The 25328-nt window shown below is 58.6% G+C and overlaps 1 protein-coding gene across 6 annotated transcripts in view; it reads left to right on the forward strand.

Moving 5' to 3' along the window:
* Positions 1–25328, forward strand: part of PPP2R5C (protein phosphatase 2 regulatory subunit B'gamma) — a 79498-nt gene that overhangs the window by 37354 nt on the left and 16816 nt on the right. For all 6 annotated transcript variants that reach the window (XM_056113658.1, XM_056113660.1, XM_056113659.1 and 3 more), the window contains 4 exons: positions 11071–11270; positions 24127–24237; positions 24522–24614; positions 24694–24824. In XM_056113658.1, the coding sequence (XP_055969633.1) occupies positions 11071–11270; positions 24127–24237; positions 24522–24614; positions 24694–24824 (535 nt within the window). The remainder of the gene's footprint in view (positions 1–11070; positions 11271–24126; positions 24238–24521; positions 24615–24693; positions 24825–25328) is intronic.

A 25328-nucleotide genomic window follows, 5' to 3' on the forward strand; every position in this document is an offset into this window, starting at 1 on the left:
CTGGCCCTGACCTCCTGCCGGCTAGGGTGAGAGGCACTGTAGGGTCCCCAGGCCTCCTGTCGCTGGCTGGGAGCCCCCTCCCCCTCACACACCCGATACAGCTTCCCTGTGCTGCTGGGGGCTGTGGTTCCGAGTGTGGGCCTTGTTCATCCCGGGGCTTTGGGGTCTCCATAATGCATCCCCCACCGTAGCAGGCCACCTGAATATTCAACATGTGGGGCCCTGGGCGGGGAGGGGGTTCTTGGCCGGGAGGGGTGTCTTGTTCCCTCTGGGTCTGCCCGAGCATACGCCATGCCGGCAGGACTTCAGGCTTCGGGCTTCGCCGGGTTTCCCGTTTACGGAACCCAAAGGTTGCCCTTTCTCATACTGGAAACCCTTGTGCTGGGGACAGGGCTCTTGTGGCCAACCCAGGCTCGATTCCCAGCCCCACGTGGGGCCCTGAGTGATCCCTGAGTGCAGAGCACGAGTCAGCCCTGAGCACTGCCCGGTGTGACCCCAAAACAATCCAAAAAACCAAAGCTTTTTGTGCTGTAATTATTTCTTATTTTTGTGTTCTCAAAGGTTTGGGGGTTGAGCCCACATCAGTCTTCGTGGGTCTGTGAAGTTCTAGCCCCAGAACACTGTTTTAGGCTGCGAGTCCCACATTACCTTCTGGTGGCTGAGAAGGCGTCACCTGGCGGGATCTGGGTGTGGGGACACCAGAGACCGGCCCAGAGGCCTGAAGGGCGAGGGCGTCCTCTGGGGAAGGAGTCTGGGATGGGACCTCAGACGGCGCCACTGGAGTGGACACTTGGACATACTTCATTGGGGGCCGGGGGCGGCGGGGACAGTGGCTCGCTCCTCAGCCCAGCGCCTGACCGTCTCAGCTGCACCATCCCTTGAGTGTGCCATAGCCTCTCACCCAGACGGGGACCGTGTGATCGTGGGGTCCGGCCCGGTGCGTGACGGGGCGCGCGTCTGCCTGGGCTGCCCCCGCACCCCAGCCTAGAGGCCTCAACGTCACCACCATGCCCCCCGCCCTCAGCCTTCCGTGTGAGCCTCTGCGGGGCTGCTGCCCCCTCTGGCCGTCGTCATGGCTCTGCTCAGAGCCGGGGGGGTGGGGGGGCTGAGAGGCAGGCTCTGGCCACCAGAGGCGAGGCTCCCTCCGGGGTCTCAGCCCTGCTGCTGTTGTCCTGAGCGGCAGCTGGTGAGGGGCACTTTGCCCCTCCGTGCTGCGGGCAGGCTTCTGTGCTGGCCCCCAAGGACAGTGATGGAGAGGCGGGCACAGGAGCCCCAGGCGCCCTGGGTTCACTCCCAGAGACTGACTAAGGGACTCCACGCGCTTGGCCTGGAGGGACCCCATGGCACCCTGCCCACCACACCCCTGTCCCGGCTATGAGGCCCTTGCTAGGTACCCCCACGTGACCCCTGGTGGGGAGGGGGGGCCGCGAGAGGAGCCCAGCTCCGCAGCCGGATCTTTGGCCCAGGGTGTGGGTGAGGTGGGCCGCAGGGACCGGGGTGCGGTGCCAAGGTTCTCTGCAGCGAGCTCTGGGCCAAGGTTCTCTCGGGACCTCGTGGTTCTGGCGCTGCAGGAAGCCAGTCGGTGAATGGCCCTGGTGGCGGGACAGGCCAGGCTTCCCCTTCGCGGTCCCGTGAGCCTGAGGTTTGAGGATGGCGTATGCGTCCGGCAGGACACCGGGCCAGGTTGGGCCGAGGCCTTGGTTGGCGGGACGTGCTCGCCCAGCCCTGAGCAGGGGCAGTGGCTGCCCGTGAGGAAGGCCCCGGGAGGGCTCTGACAGGCGTCGTCCAGCAAGAGGCCCCCTGGTCATTGCATCTCAGTGGCCACTGCCCGCATCAGGTGCCCTTCTTGAAGCCGGGTCTCGCTTCTCCAACTCGGGTCAGAGGTGAGAAGTCAGAGGTCGCTCCAGCCTGGGCTCCAGGTCCTTCAGCCCATGCTGGGTCCCCGATCATCTGCATGGCTCTACCACTCAGGGTGACACAGCCAGAGTCGGTCTCCAGGGCGTGGGCACCTCGCCAGCCGCCATACTCTGGTTTCCCGCAACGTGACAGTGAGCTCTAGAAGTCTCGGGAAGGCGCTGCCTTAGAGCGGGGGTGGTGGTGGATAGGGGTGAGCTCCAGGCATCTCCTTGAGAAGGCGCTGTCTTAGAGCAGGGGGGAGGCAGGGCAAGCTCCGGGTGTCTCCTCAGAAAGGCACTACTGTCTTTGAGCAGGGGAGAGGCAGGGCAGGCTCTGGGCATCTTCTCTGGAAGACTGTCTTAGAGCAGATGGAAGGGAAGGCGAGCTCCGGGCATCTCCTCGGGAAGGCGCTGTCTTAGAGCACGGGGGTGGCAGGCAGGGGTGAGCTTCCAGGCATCTCGGAAAGGTGCCATCTCGGTGCAAGGGCAGGGGCCAGGCAGGGGCGACACCGTCGCTCTGTTGCACTTTTAGGGGTGCAGTTGGAGCTCATTGGGACAAGGGGGAAATCCAGCCTTGGTGTTTCCAGGCTCGGGTGAGTGGCCCAGACGTGTGGGGTGGGAAGCTGCACCCATGGGCAGCCGTTGTCATGCGTGCAGGCCCTTTCAGAGAAGGTGGGGTTTGGTCGGGGGCCACAGCTGCTGGAATAGTCTCTATGTGACTGTTTGCTCCTGAAGTCTCTGACCATCTGCTCAGATTCGAGGCGCGGTTGGCTTCACGTTCGTGCTTGCTTGTTGCCTCATTAGAGACCTTTGAGTCAACGTTGCTGAGTCTCCCTGCCCGCGGGTGTGTGTGAGGTGGGGGGTGGCTGGGATCAAGTCTCTCTGCCTATGCTCTGTGTGTGTGTGGGGGGGGGGGGGGATTGAGTCTCCCTACCCACGGTGTGTCTGTGTGGGGGAGGGGGGATCTATCTCCCCTACCCTGCGGTATAAGAGACTAGGACCTGGAAGGTTCCTTTAGATGCGTGTCCTGCCTAGCCTGGGCCCCCAGGGAATAGACACTGCTGCTGAGACCCCGGCTTGCGGGCTCTCTGGAACACCTGCTTTGCCTGTGGGGTTCTGGGTTCGACTCCTGCATGGACTCCCGAGCATTTGCAGGTGTGGCCTCCAACAGTCAAAATTCAGACCCTGGCCCTGAGTCATGTTCAGGGTGGCCTGTGTGAAGGTTTCTGGGGGTCCTGGGTGAGCTGTCCCTCTGCTGGCCGCGCTGCCCACCGTGTCCAGCTCCTTCTCTTGTTTCAGAAATGCTGACCGTGAAGATTATACCTCTGAGTCTGAAGACAGCTCTTTAAAGTATTGTCTAAACGGAATGCATTTATTTAAAAATAAACTCCCCCCGCTAAACGCGTCTAGCTAGGGCGTTGCACGTATTTTTCTGGGTTAGCTAAGGAAAGTGAAGGAATTTCCATAATTTTTTAAAGTTACTCATCCGTGTGGTTTTCCTGGCTTCAGCTTCAGCCCTGAAGTGGGTGCTGTTAGGAGACAGGGGCCCAGGGGTGCTCTGCGCCTGGCCCCCACTTGGCCCCCATAAGGACTTTCAAAGTGGACAGAGTCAAAGTCACGGCAGAAACAACACGCTCAGCGCGCTGCCGTGCAGGGCTCCCGTGGGGCTGAGCGCGGGCGCTGAAGGCGCGGCGGAAGCTTGCCGAGTGCTGTGTAGGGGGCAGCGTGGCGGCCAGGGACGCAGTGTCTGTCCGTGCTCCGGCAGGGCCCAGGGTCAGGCCGAGGCTCAGCGCCGCCCCTCCCTCCGTTTGAACATGCCCTGCCTGGGGGTGACCCGCAGAGCCTGGCCCGACTGGGTGCTGAGGAGGGGGCAGCGCCCGGGCCGCCTCACGCCCAGGGCAGTGCGCCACAGCCGGCTGGCCCCTCACCTCGCCCCTGCCTCCAGCCCCGGGGGTGTATTCCTGGTCACTCCCCACCCTCCGAGCTGCCCCCTGTTCCCGGGGTGCTGGCTCTGCCGGTGTGGGGACCCCCCCTACCTGATGGCCCAGCACTCGACCTGCCTGCCCTCCCCAAGTACCTGCTGCTGGGCCCTGGAGCCCCCAGCGACACAGGCCAGCCCCACCCCGCCTCCAAGGGCTGCAGGAATTTGCCGGCAGCTGTAGGCCAATGCTCTATGCGTTAACTTAAGTGAGGGCCGGCCCCTCCTTGAGGGGACCCTGGGGGTCTCTCTGGACTCACCTGCCTGGCCCCCCAGCACAGAGCTGAAGGTGCAGTTCCCAGCACCCCCGTTTCGTGTGCCCTTCGTCGCCCTGCAGCTGCGAGCCAGGTACACTTCGGCCCAGCTGCGCCATCAGCCGTCAGCCAGGTGCTTTGTGAGCCAGGTACACTTCGGCCCAGCTGTGCCATCAGCCGTCAGCCAGGTATACTGCGGCCCAGCTGTACCGTCAGCCGGGTACACTGTGGCCCAGCTGTGCTATCAGCCGGTTACTCCCTGGCCCAGCCGTGCGGCCAGCAGTTGCATGGAGCCTGCGTCCCGGCGTCTTCCCCTTGGGCTGAGTGCCCGGGCCTGCTCCTAGCAGCCCGCCTTGAGACGCTGATGACAGCTGCTGCCGTGTCATCTGTCTCTTCCCCACTGCTGGCAGAAGAGCCCCTCCCCCCGCCCTGTGCCACCTAGCCGGGCGCTGCTTGCCCCCCGCAAGTCTGGGCCCAGCTGGCAGCCGCCTTCAGGGTCTGTGCACAGGCGTGCAGAGCCATGGCGGGTGGGACTGCAGGGCCATGGGGCTGAGGGTGGGACAGTCCACAGAGTGGTCCACGCAGGAAAACTTGGGCCATTCACTGAGGGCTGTGATGGGCGTCACGGGCACGTGGTCACGAGTGTCTGAGCTCGGCACCCGCCCCACTCCGGCTGCTGGGGGTCCCTGCAACACCACCGCTATTTCTCCAGCAGCGTGGTGACTTGGTGGGGCTTTCCTGTGATTTGGGTGGGGCGGTCCAGGAGCCCTCCGCCCTCCAACCCCCTCCCCACCCAGTGGTTCTCTGCGGCTGGGGAGGCACAGTGCTGTGGGGTGGAGCGGGGCCAGCCCTCTGCTCTCTCTCCAGCACGCGGCCAAGGTCCTGGGGTCACTCCGATTCCTGGTGTTGTTGGCTTCCCCTCTGCTTCGCTGGGTCTGCTCTGTGTCCTGGGCGTGAGCGCGTGGGATCCTGTGTTCAGTGGCCCCCTGCGGGGACCTCATCTTTCTTTTCTCGAGATTTGACTTTATGTGGGTCATTTTGGTTTGGTTTGTTCCGGTTTTTAGGGCACACCCAGTGGTGGTGGTGCTCAGGGGTCACTCTGGCAAGGCTCAAGGAACTGTATGGGGTGCCGGAGATCAAGCCTGGCTCTGCCGTGCACGAGGCCAGCAAACGCCCGGCCTGCTGTGGCTTGCTCCTGCTCGCAGTTTTTAATGACCAATCAATCCCTCTCCACTTTCTCTACGTAAGATGTTGATTGATAGTTGATTTAGGGGTTTCTTGGCGGGGGGGGGGGGGGTGTGGGCTTTTTGGGTCACACCGGGCTCTGCACTCAGGAATTACTCCTGGCGGTGCTCGGGAGACCCTCTGGGATGCCAGGGACCAAGCCTGAAAGGCAGACGCCTTCCCCACTGTGCTATTGCTCTGGCCCAAATAATATATTTTAAAGCATTTGGGGCTAGAACAGCTTGGCACTGGTCATTGCATTTCCTCCTAAATCCATTGGGGTTGCTGGGCGTCAGCAGCCTGGGTTGGGTAAGGGCTCAGCTGGGGGAGGAGTCGCTGGAGGGCAGGACACTCCTCAGCCCCCAGGCAGCCGGGCATCATGGCCTCGTGGCCCAGCAGTGGACCCCCGGGGCCTCTACGTTGGCATGCTCCAGGCTTGCGGCTGCCATTGACCTGGGGTCTCTCTTTGGGGACACAGCCATCGTTCTTTCCACTGCGGGCTTCTGGGCGTCTGTGGCCATCAAGGCACTGGACTCACCACTGGCTTCATATCCCTCCTGTGTCCAACGTGTGCCGCTGCTCGCCCTGTCTGAGCACGTGGCTGGGGCGCCCGCATGCGTGAGACTGCAGCACACCCCCGAGTGTGTCAGCCAAGGGTGTGTGCAGGAGTGTGTGATCCTGGCGGGCGTGAGTGCAGGTGGATGTGGGTCGATGTGTAGTGTAAGTGCTCATGTTTGCAGAATTGTGTGGGGTGTTTGTGCAGGTGTGCACATGTACAAATGCAGGTGTGAGTGCAGGTGTGGGACTGTGTGGGTGTGTGGGTTGTGTGAGTTGTGTGCATGTCTGTGGGTATGTGGGTGTGAGTGCAGGTGTTTACATGCATGAGTGTGGGTGTGTGCAGGTGTGTACAAGTACGAGTGCGGGTGTGTGCAGTAGTGGGTGTGGGTGTATGAAGCAGTGAGTATGCGTGTGTGCAGGTATGTATACAGGTGTGCAGTAGTGAGTGTGGGAGTGAGTGTGGGGGTGTGCGGGAGTGCTCCTGCTGGGTGGCAGGCCCCTGGTTCTGTGAGGAGGAGGAGGAGGAAAGATTGGCTTGCAGGAGGCTGACAGTGCGGTGCGTCTGGTGGCTCCCTGGCACCCCGGGCATGTCCCCCCCCCCCCCAGGCGGCTTCTGCGTGGCTGGCTGTGGCCAGGCATCATGCCCGGTCTCGGAGAGGACCCAAGCCCCAGGGCTGCAGATCTGTTCAGGGGGTGCCTCTGGAAGCCTGCGGGGGCAGGACTCAGGCCACGTGGCGGGAGGCCTTACGGGATGTGGGTGCACCTCAGGGTAAGGGTGGCCCTGAGGCAGCAGGAAGGCCGGGCAGGGCCACAGGCCAAAGATGAGTGAGCCCCGAGGGCCAGCAGGCCTGTGCTTTGGTGTGCTCATGTTGGAATAGGTTTTTTTTTTTTTAAAGCAGTGAAGTTGTAAAAATAGCCAAATGGGACTTTAAAGAACTAATAAAAGTTCTGCCAGACTTGAAGCACTTAACCTTGCATGTGTCTGGGGCCAGACGATAGTGCATAGACAGGGCGCTTGCCTTGCACACGGCCGGCCCAGGTTCAAGTCCTGGCATCCCATATGGTCCCCTGCAGAGCCAGGAGTCAACCTGGCACCCCGTAGGGTCCCCTGAACACATTCAGGAGTAAGCCCTGAGCACTGCTGGTGTGACCTCCCCCTGCCAACCCTTGGAGGGCAGTGGCCCTGTGTTGGAGCGAATCCCTCACTCTGAGAGGCCCCAGGCTTGATTCCTGACCCCCAAAAATTAAATGATAGCTCCTCCAGAGGGCACTGTGTAAGCACAGACAGCCCGGCAGCGGTGATGCCTCGGCTGTCTGGGTCCTGGCGAGTTCACCTAGTTTCCGAAAAGCTCATTTCCTTCCCTTTAGGAGAACTTGGGGGAGGGGGGAGCACACCCAGTGGCGCTCAGGGCTTACTCCCGACTCTGCCCTTGGGCTCCTCCTGGTGGTGTTCGTGGGACCATGTGGGGTGCCGGGACTGAACCCGGGTTGGCCACGTGCAGAGTCAGTGCCGTCCCTGCTGCACTATTGCTCAGGCCCCGTTAGAATTTAGACAGGAGATGGGTTTGGGGTCTCCCGAGTGGTACTCAGGGAGACCCAGATAGGGTGCCCTTCTTACTTGGGCCCTGGGGGCGAGGATTGCCCGGGCCATCCTGGCAGCACTGGGTGGTGCTGGAGGACCCCCCCAAGGCAGCCCCTAGCAGAGCTTGGGTCTCCGGCTGTGCCCGGGCTTCGTGGACGTGTGTGTTCCCCGCTGTTGCTGGCTGGCCCCGGGTCTGTCAGTGCTGTTAGCCCCTGCTGGGTGTCTGGCTCTGCTCAGGAGCGGCCCCTGGCGCAGACGCCTCCCCATGGCCCGCTTTCCTGCCATCCGAGAGTTGCTGCCGTGTCTGATTACTTGATTCTCAGCCTCTGCTTTTGCACGTGACCTTCGAAATAAGAAAGACAGGAATCCCGCCTCCTTTTCCGGACCAGGGGAGGCACCGTGCCATGGCATCTGCACAGCCTCTGGCAGCTTGGATGCCCTCCGCGTGGGGTCCCCAGGCTGGCCCTGCCTGAGTGCGCTGTCAAAGCCGCCGGCGGCCCTCCTAGCCGAGCTCTCGGTGGCAGTGGGGTGAATGCAGGCTTCTGAGCTCCCCACCAGTCTAGACCGTGACTTCCAGAAAGTTCCAGACATGCCATGGTAGCAAAGAGAGACTTATTTAAGGCAGATGGGAAGATGAGCCAAGTTGTGGAACAGAGGGCGGGTGACTCAGGCAGGCAGGTCGCTCAGAACGCTTCTCACCGACCAGACCACTCTAGGCCCCGGGCACAGCGGTCCCGTACTGGGGGCTCACATGGTGATGAAGCACGCGGCCACTTCCCGTGTGACACTGGCCCTTTCGGGTGTTTGTCCACACTGTCCTTGCCCAGGGGCCTGTGCTTCTGTCTGGGCAGGGTTGCAGATGGCAAAGACAGAATCTGGGGGCTCCCAGCTCTCTGGGACAGCACCTCAGGGTCCAGGCAGTGCCCAGGGGTTCCAGATAGCCCCATACAATGCTTGAGGGGGTCTGAATAGCAGCTGAGGGGATCCGGATAGTTTAGGGGGTCCAAATTGTGGTTAGGAGGTCCCGAGCAACATTACAGCAGTAGGTTGGATGCTTGCCTTGCCTGTGGCCGATCTCAGTTTGATATGGCACCATACTTAGACCAAGAGCAAGCCGGGAGCCAGGCCCAGAGCAGAGCCGGAGTCAGGCCTGAGCACCTCCAGGTGTGGCCCAAATCAAAACAGAAATGAAGCGAGCAGCTGCCTGCTGGGCCGGCTTGAGAACTCGCGTGTCTGGCTGGAGGCGGGGGGATGGCACCGCTGAGCCCGGGGCGGGGGCTGCAGCCTTACTCTCAGGACCCCTTTCCCGCCTCTAAAAATTAGGTGGGGCCCTGGCCAGCTTTTGTTGATGCAGGTTTAGCTACATATTGACATACTTGAAATGATCGAAGTGCAGGAGTGCCGTGAACTGGGGCGTGTCAGCAGGACGCCCTTATTCTCCTGGGAAATCAGTGGCTGCTTATTTTCTTCCCCACTCTCTTCTTCTTCTGCGGGGGCTGGAGCGATAGCACAGCGGGTAGGGCGTCTGCCTTGCACGCAGCCAACATGGCCGACCCGAGTTCGATTCCTCCGCCCCTCTCGGAGAGCCCGGCAAGCTACCGAGAGTATTCGATATGCCAGACACAGTAACAACAAAGTCTCCAATGGAGACGTTACTGGGCCCGCTCGAGCAAATCGATGATCAACGGGAGGGCCTTTACTTACTTACTTTACTCTTCTTCTGGTGGTGCCGCTGGAGGTCAGGGTGGTCGTTAGCACACGACTGGCCACCGTGTGTTTGTGGGTCATCAGGTGGCACACACTTGACTGTGGTGCAGTCATGGTGGTCAGGTGGCACAAGCCTGGCCCCAGTGTATGCCTGGCCCAGGCGCAGTCATGGTCGCGTGGCTCACACTTGACCATGGTGCAGTCTTGGTCGTGGGTGGCACGCACCTGACCCTGGTGCAGTTGTGGTTGGGTGGCTCACACTTGGCTATGGTGCTGGCAGTGGTCAGGTGGCGTCCATGTGGCCGTGGTGCAGTTGGGGTGGTCAGGTGGCTCACACTTGGCTGTGCCGTGGTTGTGGTTGTCGGGCGGCACAGGTGTGGCCCTGGTGCAATTGTGGTTGTCGGTGGCGCGCGCCTGGCCGCGGTGCGGGCACGTTGGCAGTGGTGGGCCTCACTGCGGTCACCCGCTGAAGCCTGGCTCCTCCTGCTGGACACTTGCACGTGAGCTTTTGGGGTCGCCGTGCCGCTCGCTCAGGGCACTCTCGTTCGGTGGCATTCACACGTGTCTGGCCGCAGTCTGATCAGAAACCACCCGCTGTGGTGGGGGTGGGAGACAGCAGGGCTGCCGGAATTGCACTCACGCAAAGGCACGGGGCATTCGAACTCAGGACCACATGCTTGCAGGGCCAGTGCTCAGCGAGGCCCAGGGCCTTTGTTTCTGGTGTGGCGGATCTCACTGTGTCGAGTAGGGATGTGTTGGCCGGCTGCTGTCCTTCTGCGTGGGCTGCTGGCCTGTGTGGTTTGCTGGACGGTGAGAAGGCGTAAGCCTAGGAAGGGGAGGGCAGGTGTAACAGCATTTCTGAGGGTTAGGGACGTGGCCTTTGATAGCGCGCGAGTCTCAACAAGGACATTCCTCGAAGGGATTTTGGAATGTGTGGGCTCCACAGACTGAGGACGGCGGGGCCCAGCGGGCTGCCGCGCTCTGAGTAGCTCTTTGGCCCTTGGGTGAGATCACGGCGCTGTTCACCCATGGCTTGAGAAGTCCCGGCCTCCGAGGGCAGATATGCAGAAACCACCCATCGCTCGCCAGGAGCCCTTGTGGGTCTCATGCCCGGAGCCCCCTCCCCGTGGCATCACGTAAAGGTCAAGTGGGCGGAGCTCTGGGCTGCATCCCTGGCCTGCCAGAACAAACAGAGGAAGATGCAGTGGCCCGCGTGGCGCCAGGCCCGGCACGGGCTCCCCGGTGACGCTGGTGGGACGGGTGGCGTGATCACGTCGGAAGGGCAGAGTGGCAGAGCGTAGAAAGGAGGCCTGGAGCCACAGTGGCGCGGGAGGGCACTTGCCCTGCACATGGCCAAGCTGCCCCTGTCCGCAAGCTCTGTGGGTCCCTGAGACTGGAGTAAAAACCACGCCGAAAGGGGCCACAGAAGGATCTCGAGCGCCAGAGCACTGCCTTGTGGGAGAGCCAGCTTGGGTCGGCAGGCGCAGCCCTAAAATCAGCAAGCCCGAAGGATGTCTTCAAAGAGGTTCTCTGCGGAAGCATCTGGGCTCACAACGTGTGTTTCTGTGCTAGTCTCAGTGGGGGCCACATCTGGCTTGCTCAGGCTGTGCTGTCTCTCTGGTCCCTCTTGTTTGTTAGTACTTGACCTCTAACCCTGAACAAGGGTATGCTCACTCCGTGTGTGTGTGTGTGTGTGTGTGTGTGTGTGTGTGTGTGTGTGTATGTGTCTGTCTGTCTGTGTCTCTCCCTCGGTCTCTTCCTCCCTCTGTCCCACCCCCGTATATACATAGACGTGGTAAGGTGTGGGGTGTCTGACGGCCACTCGGGGCTGGCATTGGGGAGAAATCAGTAACCTTGGCCTCTGCTTTTCAGATGTCCCTCCTGCTGATCAAGAGAAGCTTTTCATCCAGAAACTCCGGCAGTGCTGCGTCCTCTTTGACTTTGTCTCTGACCCACTCAGTGACCTCAAGTGGAAGGAAGTGAAGCGAGCCGCCCTCAGTGAGATGGTGGAGTACATCACCCACAACCGAAATGTCATCACAGAACCCATTTACCCAGAAGTCGTCCATATGGTGAGTGACGGTGCGGGCCCCATCTCAGACCGGGCCCAGATAGTCCTGAAATAAAGAGACATCGGAGCCGAACACAGCTCTTCCCGCGAAAATGTCCTGTTGCGGTTTGTGCTTGTACCTTGAAGATGGACATCTTTCCTGCCCCGTGTCCTGGGTTCCCGTGGGATAGGGTGACAGCTCCTTTCGGGTCCACGGTGTCTTCTGTGTGTTCCCTTGTTTTGGGTTGCGGGGGGCGGGGGGGGGTTAATGTTTGTTTTGGGGCCACACCAGTGTTCAGGGCTCTGCCCTCCAGAATCACTCCTGGTGGGCTCAGGGGAAGACATGGGCCGGGGGTCGAACCCAGGTTGGCTGCATACAAGGCAAACCCTACCCGCTGCCCTGTCTCTCCGCCCTTGTTTTGGGGGTTTAGCTTGTTTAGTTTTTAGGCCATACCCAGCAGTGCTCAGGACTGACTCCTGGCTCTGTGCTCAGGAATCACTCCTGGCAGGACTTGGAGGACCATATGTGATGCTGGGAATCAAACCCACGTCAGCTGTGTGTCAGGGACGCACCCCCAGCTCTTGTCATTTCTCCAGCCCCATGTGTATTGCTTCATTTCATTCATTTATTCTTCACGGCCAACCAATGGTTGGTTAGAACGTTAGAACTTGATCTGTAACTAGTTTCTTCCCCTGACATTAGGGAAACCTGCCCAGTGTTGCTCAGAGGCCCTGGCTTCTACCCTGATACTCGTTTCTTTAACATATACATAGCATTAATAGAATAGTGCACGTGTGACATTTAGACATGACCGTGTTGGAGCCGGACAGGAGCTTGCCTTGCTTGCAGCCATCCCGGGTAAATCCCTGGTGCCCCACACGGGTCCCGGAGCCTTCGCCAGGGCTGATCTCTGAGCTCAGAGCCAGGAGTGAAACCTGAGCACAGCCGGATGTGGCCCCAAAGCCAAAACAAAACAGAAAAAGAACATGTCAGCAGAACATGCGCATGTTCATACATGCCAAAACTCCTGTGACGAGACAGAGGGGAAGAGTGGTGGAACCGAGGTCACAGCAGGACATCTGCCATGCCCTGCAGGACAGCCCCTCGCGGTCGGCTGAGATGGGCTCACTCACGGTCTCTGGAATTCAGTGCTCAGGGCGGATGTGTCACGGCTGATAGCCCAGTCCTCCAGCATTCCACGGTGGCCCCTGCAGTGCTGCCCACAAGTTGACTGTGACGGTTCCTGAAACTACTCCTAACTGACACTGAACACCTTTTTGTTGTCTTTAATTCTTTTATTTGAGGTTTTTTTTTTTGGCCGGGGGTTGGGGGGTCACACCCAGCGATACACAGGGGTTACTCCTGGCGGTGCTCAGGGGACCATATGGGATGCTGGGAATTGAACCCAGGTTGGCCGCGTGCAAGGCAAACGCCCTGCCTGCTGTGCTATCTCTCTAGCCTCTATTGAAGAGATTCTTGAATCCACTTTTGAAGTGACTCCTTGCTGCTCTGGGAGTGTCAGGTGCTGCCTTGCGGTGAACTCCTGCGTGCCGCCTCTACGGCATGGCGTTCTGAGGTTCAGAATGTCTGGGCCACACCAGAGCATATGTGTCCTTAACGGGTTCACTTTGGGTTGTTTCTGGGTTTTGGGATTTTTTTTGTTTTTGTGTTTTTGTTTGGGGCCACACCCAGCAATGCTCAGGGGTTACTCCTGGCTCTGTACTAAGGAATCGCTCCAGACAATGCTCAGGTGACCTTATGGGATGCCGGGGATGGAACCCGGGTCAGCCACGTGCAAGGTGACCATCATACCCGCTGCCCTATCGCCCCGGCCCCGCAGTGGGTTCACTTTGGAAAAAGAAGAAGGGAAAATGCTTTTCTGTTTCTCAGTTCATCGGGGCCAGAGCAGAAACGCTCTGGATTATCTTAGCTCTTCTTAACCCCTCGAGCTTGGGACTCAGTGGGTATTGTCACTCAGGGTCACAGGGCCAGTCATCTCTGCTCCGAGCACCAAGCCAGTTGGTACTCTTGTGGGCACGGCACGGAACCAGGAGCACCTATTCTCCCCTACTAAAGTCCAGCTTCCAGGTATTCGTGGGGCCTCCCAAACCCCAAAGTCACAAAGAAAATTCTCTTAATAGCCCCTGAATTTTCCATAATTTTGCTGTTCACAGACATTGTATAATCCTTTTGAAACCCTAAAATGTATGGACACAATGTATTGTATATTCAAAACTCTGTAAGAAGGCCAGGGGTGTGACTCCAGCATAGAACATTTTATCTTGAGATCCATGGCCCTGTCTTGTCGGCCCCCCCCCCCACGCCCCCCCTCAACCACTGCAGTGTGAGCATGACCCAGGCCCTGAAGACCACAGGGAGTGTCCCTTCTGCTCAGAAATGAAGCAGCGCCCAGGTTGTACCCCCGGCCCAAGAGGGAAGGCCTGTGGTCCGGTCTGGGTGCCCAGTTGGGGCGCAGGGGCCCACTTGGACAGCCATGGGCCTGGCTGCTGGTCTGCATTGCTGGTGTCCCAGAGCCCCTTTGGGAGACCGAGGTTCATGGAACTTGGTTGGATTGATCTTCCACAATCTGTCACTGCCATCTTCAAACTGTCTCAGCTTCTTCCTGCCTGAAACCCAGCAGTCTTAAGGGTGGTGGGTGGTGGCGCCCGCTGAGGCATTTTCCAGGCCCTTCTGCGCACCCACCCTGCCCCACGCTGGTGGATTGGGGGGGGGGGGGGGGCGGGGAGTATGAGGAGGTGGAGTCGTGTACAGTCTGTGCCCCCAGAGCTTTCCTATTTGCAGCGAGGTGAGAAGTGTGCCCCCCAGTGACCGTGTTGCCCATTGGGGCGGGGCCGACCACGAGGTGACCAGAGCAGACAGGGTACTGCCAAGGGCACCCCAGCTCTGCTGCCGTCTGCAGTGTGGGATTCTATGGGAGACACTGATGACAGGTGTGCAGGGGTGTGCCGTGGCCGTGCTTCTGCCCCTCTGGAAGCGCAGCACGTGCAGACCAGGCCCCCAGCAGCTGAGCACAGGATAGGACCAACAGGGTCCTTCTAAGAGGCTGAGAGCAGATTCACATTCTGCTGTTGATCCTTGACACTGCGGGGCCATGTACAAGTGGGAGTGAGCCCAGCACAGAGCCGGGAGCGGCCCCTGAGCATTGCCAGGCGAGTCCCCAGCACTAAAATCACGAGAATGGGAGAATGCCCTCAGTCAACACCTTGCCAGCGCTGCTGTCTGTCCCTACTCACACTTTGCTCACTGAGGAACACCTTTGCCCTGTGAGTCCTTGCGGTGCGGGGAGAGGCCTTCGTGTGTGTGGCTGACCCTCTCAGCCCTGTCAGCGTTTACTGATGCCGAGAACGACCCGACCGTGGGTGCGTGCCACGTGCCTCTCCTCCTGCCGTGGGGTTTTACTGGCCCCGGCCACCCTCAGGAGCATTGCTGTGGGCCTCCTTGTGTGGCCGGGTGTGCGGGGTCATGAGCCAGCTCTGCTCAGGGTCGGGGGGGGGGGGGGGCAGGTATCACCTGCTCAGCGCCACTCCCTCCCCTGCCAGCACTGGCCCTAGCAAGGATGGTGGCCCTGGTGGCCATGATGGATGTGGCCTATGGAGATTGTGCCGGTGGGCGTGGCCTGCCTGGATCGGTTCTGTAGGTGTCGCCTGATCAGGTGTGTTGTGGGCGTGGCGTGTGAGTATGTCGGTGGGCATGGTCCGTGGTGTCGATGGGCGTGGCCTGTGTGGGTGTCCCAGTGGGTGTGGTTTCTCGGTTTTGTCGCCCCTTGGACGTGGCTGTATGATTTCTGTTTCTGTGACTGCAAATGCAGTTTCTCCAGACGTAGGGTTTATCCTAAAACTTAGCAGAACCTCACTGAGGACCCAGCTAAACCCACTCCTCCTCCAGAGGCCTTGGGTCAGAGACAGGATATGAGAGAGCGTTCCCTGAGGCGAGGACTCCCAGCAGCAGGTCCTCAGGCAGGCCCGGGTTTCATAAGCTCCATTATCACATCATTTCAGTCCGTTTTTAAAATAGAAGCAGCCATCTGGGGATTCTGCACATTAGGGTTTTTTTCCCCATCTCCCAGGGTGGTGCCCGGGAGGCCGGGGCCTCTCCCACAGTGCAGGCTGGGGGTACCTAGGCCAGGGCCCCGAGGTGCCCCTGCTATGCCGGGACCACCTGGGCCACCTGGGTGGTTCTGGAGGCTCCAGGGCTACCCCCAGCAGCGTCCCGGCCATGTGGTGCTGGGGATCAGACAGGGGTCAGCTGCATGCCTGGCAGGCGCCATCCACCCCGCACTCTCTCTCCAGCCGCTGCATCTGGTTTTTCGGTTTGTTTGCTTTTTTAATTAGGTTTCTGAGTTGATCTGTTTTTCAGGCACTGGCATTTTTCCTATAATCAAAATCCTGCTAGCGAAAGCAAGTAGCAGTGCAGCCCCGGTTTGCGTCAAGCATCATTTTACCTAATACTATAGGCAGATGACTGACTTTGTAGCTTGAGTATTTAGCAAACATTTTCTCAAAAGGTGAACAAAATGGGAATCACTCTGATGAAGGTAACTGCCTCTAAGGAATCACTCTAAGGAAGGTGATTGCCATCAGTGACAAAGGTTGAATTTTCGGACAGCATTTGGGAGTCTCCGAAAACTCAACCAGCAGAGCATTGGTTGGTTGTCCTCAGGTGGGTGCAAAGGGGAATGAGCAACTGTTGTTTCACTTGGGGGGGCCACGCTTGGCAGTGCTCAGGGATCGCCCCACTATTGCTGGGGGGACCTTGCGGTGCCAGGAAAAACCCATGTTCCCTGCTTCAAAGCCCGAGCTCAGTCCTCTCAGCTCTGTCCCCTGCATCAAAGCCTGAGCTCAGTCTCCTACTCTGTCCCCAGCCTACAAGCAGCATCTTCAGTGCACGGTGGCATGCATCCTCATGAATGATCTCTGTGAGTCGGTGACCACTGCTTTTCCAGATGACCACTAAATGACCTCACACAGATGTCTTTGAACCAGAGAGCCCTTCCCACATCCACACCTGACCACTGGACTCTCAGAAGCCCCCCATCAGCAAGGGCTCAGCCTCCATGTTAGCCGCCTTCACTGAACTGACCCTTGTCAAGTTGTGGTCTCGGACAGTTGATGGGAAAGCTGTTCATTCTCCTTTCGTGAATACTTCGCTGTAGGAGACCAGATTTCCTTCCTCGAAGTAATGGTCTCTTTTGTAGATGTACCATAGTTTCTTTGTCCACTCATCTGTTCTTGGGCACTTGGGTTGTTTCCAGATTTTGGCTTTTTTCAAGTAATGGTTTTAATAAGGATTTCTTAAACTTTTTCCACTTGTGTCACGAGAAATACTACACATTCCTGCAGAACCAGAGTGACTTCCCGACACAGTTGGTTTTGAATCGTGTTCTGAAACCTTTTCCCCACACATACCCACATTTAATTATGCAGCCACAACCTACAGCTTGAGAAGCTCGGGTGCAAGCCGTGCATTCTGCTTTGGACTGCGTAGTTTCACTCTGCCAAACATTCAGGAACAGGGTTAGAGCACCACATATCCATTGAGCTAGAGGGAGATTAGTTCTTACTCTTTGAAGAGGATTTTTTTTATTTGGCTTTGGGCCCACACCTTGCTGCGCCTGGTGGCCGGCTAGTGCATGCCCACTGAGCCATCTTCCTGGCCCTGCTTCGGTGTTCCTGAATTACGCAGATACGCAAGTGTGTTGTGGGTGGGGGAAGAAATGCGTGCATGTTTCATGATAAGTGAATCCAAAAACCTAGGGAGTACGTTTCCTTTTCCTTACTCCCATCCCCACCCAAAAAAAATTGTGTGTTTTTCCCCCAAAGGGCTCCTAAGGAACTTAGGGAGATGGTGGGTGTGTTTATTACCTGCGCCATATGATGCTTCACGGCCGTGTGCGTCAGTTAACTGTGCCAGCTGGCACTCCTCAAGTGTGTTCGGTGACTGTCAGTCGTACCTCAGTCCTGCCAGTGGGGCGTAAAGCCCTTAAGTTCAGGGGTTCATCGGCTTGGTTTTTTGGGGGTTTTGGTGGGTTGTTGTTGGTTTATTTTTGTCGTTGTTGTTCTGGGGCACGGTGAAGAAATGACCAAGGTACAAGGACAGTAAATGAGCAGAGTTGAGAACTTCGTCTAGTAAATATTTCAACACAACGTTTTTAAAAATCAGTCTCTAATTTATGTACATCAAACCTTCCTCTTTCGTGCATGTCTCGGAGATTGAGCATCGTGTGGCCACTCACAGGTCACGGCACGGCCGCCTCATCCTCCCCAGTCGATGGCTCCTTCCGGGGCCCTCCCGTCCCAGGCCCGAGGAGTGGGGCCTGAGTTCCAGTGGCACTGAGACTGCTCGTGGGTGACACTCGGGCATGGAGAGCCCTCCCAGGACGGGCCCGCTGTTCGCCACGGTGCTGATCCTCTGGGGAGAACTTACAGTGCAGTGACACGCGTCCCCGGCACTTAGTGGCCTCGGCCTTTCGTCTTGTTTGGCTTGAATTTCCCTCTCCCTCTGGCTGAAGAGCGCTTCCCTCTGCCGAGTCATCATTGCGAGTCCAGAACAGCGTCTGCTTCGTCATTATCCGTGTTGCAGCTTAGCCAGGGTAGTGTTATTATTATTGATGAATCTGCGGCTTCTTTATATATATTTTGTTGTTGTTGTTTCTGGTTTGGGGTCACATCCGCCGGTGTTCAGGGCTCACTCCCGGCTCTGCACACAGGGATCAAACCCTGGTCAGCAAGTGCCCTGCCTGCTGCACTGTCACTCCAGCCCCTTTCACACATTCTGAAGAGAAGTCCTTTGCAAATTCATGTGTTTTTTTTCTCAGTTTGTGACTTTTGAATTTAATGGTGTCTTAAGACACCATGTCAGTTCTTAACCTGTAATTTGTTTCTTCCAAGGAGAGCGCTTTTGGTGTCATGCCAAGAATAGTCTTTGCTTAATCCAAGCGAATGAAGAATTTTCTCCTGGGAGTTTTAGAGGTTTTCACGTTGTTGGTTGTTGGTTGTCTGGCCGCACCCAGGGGTGCTCAGGACTGACCTCCTGCTGTGCGCTCGGGAATCACTGCTGGGGGTGCCAGGACCGGGCCACGTCAGCCATGAGCGAGACAGACACCCTCCCCGCTGGGTTCTCTCTCCAGCCCTTAGGTGTGATTCTTAGTTCTGTGGTTTGATTCGACTGAGGTTGATGTTTCGTGGCATGAATCTGTTATGTCTGTCCTTAGACATGCTCTGTTTGTCGAAAGCCAGCAGTTGAGAAGAGCAGGAGGCATCCTCCGTTAAGCTGCGTTCGCACCCTTGTCAGAAGCGGGCCTGACGCTGCTCTCTGTGGAGGACGGCGAGGTGGCGTGATGTCCCGTCTTTGCCCTTGTCCTTCGTTCAGGTGGATGAGCTGGAATGTGCCCTCCCCGTGCCGTGTGGAATCGCGCTTAGCCGTGAGGTGCCCTGAGGGATTCGCGTCGTGGCACCTGCCCGCCGGAGCCCCGGGAGAGTTGGCAGCTGCGGCGTGGACGTGGGAGCACGTGGAGCTTGGGGCGCGGTCGGTCTTGCTCGATCCCCGCCGGGGCTCCGCCGTCCCGGGCTGCAGGGGCTGGACGGCTTGTTTCCGCTCTGTCCTGGTCACTCTGTCGGGGTTGGCGCTTGCTACCTGGTGGGTGAGGGCTGGCACTTGCTTGTGTGCTTGGGCCCTTTGTCCCGTGAAGACTCCTGCCCCGCCGCCCCGCTCGCCGGCTGTGGAGAGGGCTGCAAGGGGCTTCTGCCCCGGGTCGGCTCTGCAGCCACCGAGAGGCATGTGCATTCTGCCGCGTTTGGATCAAGTCCTGCTCGGTGTTGGGCTTGTTTCATCCAGAGCCCCTTCCCCTGCATATACCACCTTCTCGGTCAGTGGGTTTTTTTTTCATGGTTCCTTTGACTTTTCATGGTTTAGTTTTCACTGTCCGCTTACTCCAGTTCTGTTGTCCGATCTCAGTTCCGTGCCAGCGTCTGCCCTGGCCCTGGCGCCCGCCGTGCCGCGTCCCTACCTGCAGAAGCGCATCCTGCTGCCGGCTGCCTCCCTCGTGTGCCAGAGACCCCACAGTAGACTTTTCTGGTTGTTTATGTTTTAGGGTCACACCCGGCGATGCTCAGGAGTTACTCCTGACTCTGTGCTCAGGAATGACTCCTGGCAGTGCTTATCACCCCTGTGGGATGCTGGGGATCGAACCCTGGTTGGTCTTGTGCACGGCGGGTGCCTTACCCACTGGACTGTCTCTCGCCCCAGCGTTTTTTTAAGTCATCTTGAGTTTTTTGGTTTGTTTTGGTTTTCAGACCACACCCAGGGGTGTTCAGGGCTGGCTCCCAGCGGGTCTCAGGGCCATGCGGTACCTGGGATCGAACCTGGCCTCCAGCCCCATCATCTTTATAGGCAGTAATGTTCCAGTCCACCCGACGTCTCTGTGCTCACCGGGAGTGTGTGTGTTCCGTGTTCATGTGTGCTGTCTTTTGTGCTCACTGGGAGTTGAATTTGTTCCATGTTCGTGCATGTGCTGTGTCTGTTGTGCTCACCGAGAGTGTGTGTGTTCCATCTTTGTGTGTGCTGTGGCTGTTGTGCTCACCAGGAGTCTGTGTGTGTTCCGTGTTCATGTGTGTTGTGTCTGTCTGTGTCACATATGTTGCCACCAGCCTTTTGCTGAGGAAGGGTCTCTGTCCTCATGGAGCCGGCCCGTGCTGGTCCCTTCTGCTCCCAGTGCATTGTGGGTGGGGAATTCCAGGCTGGGGGTTTCCGCTGTGGTCACTTTTGTTTCCTTTCCTGCTGGGAAGTGTTTCCAGGCCAACCTGTCAGCCTCCACACGTCACATCTCTTCCTCTGGCTGCTTTCAGGATGGGCTCCTGGATTGTCTTTCATTTTATTAATTTATTTTTGCTTCTGGGGTTACTTCTGACCCTGCACTCTGGGCTCGGGAGACGGGATGGGATGTCGGGGATGGGACCCACCACTGTAGAGTGCCCAGGCTTGTGGCCCTTTCCTGCCGCTGGTTCGGATGACTCATTCCGCCCTGTGTTTAGGGGTTTGGTGACCACTTCCTCGGATTTGGGGAGCGTTGGCCGCTCGTCTCCACCCTGCCCTCGACTTGCTGCTGTCTTTCTGTCTTTTTCTGTCCCTTCAGTGGTTTCCGTGTCTTCCCGTTCTCTGGCCCTGTCTGGCACAACCTTCCAGCGAGAAGCCTGTTGGGATGGTGTTCTCGTTACTTACGTTGTTGGTCCTTTCATGTCTTCGTGTCTCCCCCGTCGCTGCGTTTCAGAGCTGACTGACTGGGTTTCTTCCCTGGGCGGCTGCGGCTCCGCACGGTTGCCGCTGTGTCATTCAGCTCCTGGCGCTGTGAGCCAGGCCCAGTTGAGCGCGGGCTCATTTCTGTTAACGCTCTCATAGTTGTTTGGGCGCGCTCTTAATTAGGAACAATTTGGTCCTTTGGTAGATGCTTTTAAGACATGTTCAGAGTGATCAGACCTGTAGTAACTCTCACATATTAGCCCCCTGAGAGCAGACCTGTAGTAACTCACGGATCAGTCCCCCCCCCCCCCGACACAAACACACACACACGCACACACACGCACACACACACACACACTGAAGTCAGACCTGTAGTGACTAGCAGATCGCCCCCCCCAACACACACACACACACACACACACACACACACACACAGAGGTTAGACCTGTAGTGACTGGCAGATCGCCCCCCCCCCAACACACACACACACACACACACACACACACAGAGGTTAGACCTGTAGTGACTGGCAGATCGCCCCCCCCCCCCCCAGCACACACACACACGCACACACGCACACTGAGGTCAGACCTGTAGTGACTGGCAGATCGCCCTCCCCCCCCAGCACACACACATACACACACGCACACACACACACTGAGGTCAGACCCGTAGTGACTGGCAGATCGCCCCCCCCAACACACACACACACACGCACACTGAGGTCAGACCTGTAGTGACTGGCAGATCGCCCCCCCAGCACACACACACACACACACACACACTGAGGTCAGACCTGTAGTGACTGGCAGATCTGCCCCACTGAGATCAGGCTCCAAGAAGCTGCTTCTCTGTGTGGCTGGGAGAGGCGCTGTTCCGGCCTGGGCCTCTCGCTGTGGTTTCTGGGACTTTCTCTGTGCACTCCTGGCGGGGCCTCTGCCGTTTTGTGTTTTCATGGCACCAGAAATCAGACCCAGGCCTCTCTGCTGGGCCCCCCTCCCCTCAGTTGCCTAAAATGCAGAAACCCTAATTTCATCCATTTTTAGCTTCGTTCTGCCTCCAGAGGCGAGGGCAGTGCTGTCCCTGGTCTGGAAGCACAGACAGGCCCTCCTGGAGGACAGCTCCGTGCCCAGATCCAACAGTGAGACACAGCAGCCTGTCTGCATGGGGGGACCAGGGCTCCATATGCTGGGGGCAGGGGTTGGTCTTCCTCGGAGTGACTGACAGGGCTGCTGCAGTCGAGTCCCATGGCTTCAGGATGTCCCTCTACTTCTCTGTGTGACAGGGACACAGTGTATGTCGTTTGACTGTTTTCTGAAGCTTTCCTAAACAGACTCACATTTTATTGCCAAAAGTCTCAGGAAATGTGGGAAAGCAATCACATCAGAATATGAATGACCAAATCCAGCCATCAGCAATAAAATTCGGCTTCTTTTGCGTTGAGAATTTTAATTACAAAATATGCTGATCATCTTTCAGAAGTTATATGAAACTCACTTTGGGGGCTGAGAGTACAGCAGGTGGGGTGCTTGCTTTGCTCGTGGCCAGCTCGGGGTCGCCAGCACCTCCAGGGTCCCCAAGCCAGTCAGGAGGGATCCCTGAGCACAGCCCGGAGCAAGCCCTGAGCACCTCTGGGTATGGCCCAGAAACAGAATGTTAGTAAAGAAAAAATAAAATAAAATAAAATAAATTTCAAAAATTAGTAAAAGCCCGTGCTTGTATAAGTTTTCTATTTTGAGCTCAAACCCATACAAATGTTATAAATTATTAGCATATTTTATCCTTAACTGAAACAGCTGTATAGAAATAAAAGTAAAACATCTGTGCTGGAAAATTTGAAATTAGATTTCCGTTACCAGGTTTTCCACAACAGCTTGTAGGTTTTGCTTCCATGATCTCTTTAACTTATTTGGGAACATAATTGGACGATGATTAAGAACAGCAAAGTACTCCCCATGAGAATTTAACTCAGGGTTCTATACTTTTGTTTTGTTGGTGTCTGGTGTTTGGGTCACACCCAGCGGCGCTCAGGGGACCATACGGGATGCTGGGAGTCGAACCCGGGTCGGCCGTGTGCCAAGCAGACACCCTCCCCGCTGTGCTATCGCTCCAGTCTGCAGTGTGTTTCTTAGCTCTGCGCCTGGCCAGCCCCTTGCTTTCAGCACCGAGGAGGATCTGCAGGAGGGTGGTCCTCCGGCTCGGAACAGGAAGTGGAACCGTTATTTGTTGGGTCCCAGATGAGACGCTGTGCGAGGGCCCTGCTGTCAGCAGACAGCTTGTTGGTGCTGTGTGTGACACAGTGTTGATGGAGGTCACCTGCCGTGGTTCTCATGGCTTGAGTTCCGCCTGCCTAGAAAGCTGGACCCCCCCCTCCACACCACCACCCCCACACACACTAAGTTCTCGTGCCGAGAACCAGTGCTAGGACAGAAACCTCGAGAGAATGTCCCTCGTCGCCCTGGGTGCCCTTCTCTCATTTCAGATGCTCGTTGGAGTCTTCCTGAGCCTCATGCCCTGGTCTCTTCAGGCTGGGTGGGGATTCTGTGACTGTGACGTGGTTTTGTCGCAGAAAGCAGCAGCTTCCCAGGGCTGGACAGATGGTACAGACGTCGATGCTTGCTTTGCACACGGCCGACCCAGGTTCCAGCCCGGCATCCCCCGAGTCCCGCCAGGAGTGGCTCCTGAGTGCAGAGCCAGAAGTCAGCCCTGAGCACCGCCTGCTGTGGCCCCAAAACTGAAACAAGTAGCATCTCACCCCTCGGGCCGGAGAGCCCAGGTTGTTCCGGGGAGCCAGCCGGGACCCTCTGGGGGCATCTGGCAGCGTGCTGTGGACGCCCCCCAAGCTAGCACGTGTCCTGTGTGCGAGGGGCTTCCCGCGGTGCGCGCACTCAGAGCTTCCTGGGCAGGCACAGCCCAGAGTCCGGTGCTCCGTGCAAGGGGTGGGTTCAGACACGGGCCAGGACATAGTGCAGTGGGCAGGGCGCTCGCTGGCCCCAGTCTGTCCCCTGCACCCTATGTGGACACCCAGCCCTGCCAGGAGTAAGCCCTGCGCACCCACGGATGTGACAGGGCAGGCCAGGAGCCCCCCCTTCTCCCTTCAGCCTCCAGCTGATCGGCCGAGACGGCCCACACCTCCATTCCAGAAAGTTCTCAGGGCAGAGAGGTGCGTACGGGGCTCATTGGCCCCCAGAGCAGGCATCTGCCTGGCCGCTGGCGCCTTTGGTGGGCCCCACTGCTGGCATCCTCCCCGGCCCTCCCTGCGGGATAGCCTGCGTGCCCCCAGGGGGACTGAGGGACCTCGGGCTCTACCGCAGAGCCAGGTTGGGTCCATGTGATGGGGCGAAATGTCGGTGGCCAGATCCTGCCGCTTCTCTGCTCCCGCATCTGAGCTTCCAGGGCGGAGGCCTGCCACTTGCTGTCCCTGCCCCCATCAGAAGCACCAGCTCTGGCAGCGTTGGAGCAGCCTGGGCTCGTGGAACAGGACCGCCACCCGCCGGGCCGTCCTGACGCCACGCAGCCGTCCGCAGGGGCCTGGCAGTTACTGACCGGGCCAGGCAGGGAGACCTGCTCTGTCTCTCCGACTCCTGGCTTCGGCCCTGACCGTCGGTTCTGTGGCTTCTAGTTCGCAGTTAACATGTTCCGGACGTTACCACCTTCCTCCAACCCCACGGGAGCCGAATTTGACCCCGAGGAAGACGAGCCGACATTAGAGGCCGCCTGGCCGCATCTCCAGGTACTGACCGCGGGCCCCGGAGAGCGGGCAGCCGGGGCCGATGCTAGAAGCAGGCACGCAGGTGCCTCTCTGGAAGCTGTGCCAGCCTGCGGGGGTGCCGCCTGCTCACAGCCCCTCAGCCAGTCAGCCCCGACACGGGGGCATGCAGATGCCACTTCCGCTCGGGGTCAGTGGGCCGTGCGGTTAGCGTCGGGGGCTCCTGCAGCGCTCGGGGCGTCTCAGTCTCCCCGAGCAAGGCTCCGTGGCACCTGACTCGTGTTTCTTTTCTCTTCTCTCCCTCCCAGCTTGTTTATGAATTTTTCTTAAGATTTTTAGAGTCTCCAGATTTCCAGCCTAACATAGCGAAGAAATACATCGATCAGAAGTTCGTCCTGCAGGTGAGGAGGTGGCCGAGGCTCGGGGGTCCCTGCCCGCGCGCACCCGCCCACTCACAGGCGTCTCTCTCTCCCCCCGCAGCTCTTAGAGCTCTTTGACAGTGAAGACCCTCGCGAGAGGGATTTCCTCAAAACGACCCTCCACAGAATCTATGGGAAATTCTTAGGCTTAAGAGCTTACATCAGAAAACAGATCAATAATATATTTTATAGGTAAGTGGCGCGGCCTGCGCGCCTCTGTCGGGGGCGGGTCCCTGCCTGGTCGCCCCCACCCGTCATCACTCTGCACCTCGCCCCGTCTCCCCAGCCCGCTTCCAACTCATGCCCCTCCTCCCTGGGCACGTGGGCCGCAGCCCTCCGGCCCCCTGCGGACGGGGAGGGTGAAGGCTGCACCCGGGGAGGCTGCTGGGAGCGGCTGCCCAGGCGGGCCTGCAGGGAGCTGCCAGCAGAATCCTCACGACCCCCTCAGCCCCCACAGCCTTGCACAGGCCCCACAGCAGCCCCCAGCCCCGGGCTGTCAGGGCCTCTCTGTGCCCTCCTCCTTCCCTCTCCCCGCTCGGCCGGCCGTGCCGCCTTTGTGCGTTGCTTGTTTTGCCCCTTGAGCTGCCGCCAGCGCCCGGCGTGGGCCCCGCCCGCACGGCTGGCACCCGCGGCCTCTCCCGCCCGCCCTCACGCTCCCGCCACTCTGCCTGCTGGCGTCCTGCCACGCCCAGGAAC

This window comes from Sorex fumeus, unplaced genomic scaffold (genome assembly GCF_029834395.1).
Source record: "Sorex fumeus unplaced genomic scaffold, SorFum_2.1 ptg000022l, whole genome shotgun sequence".
NCBI classification, from domain to species: domain Eukaryota; kingdom Metazoa; phylum Chordata; class Mammalia; order Eulipotyphla; family Soricidae; genus Sorex; species Sorex fumeus.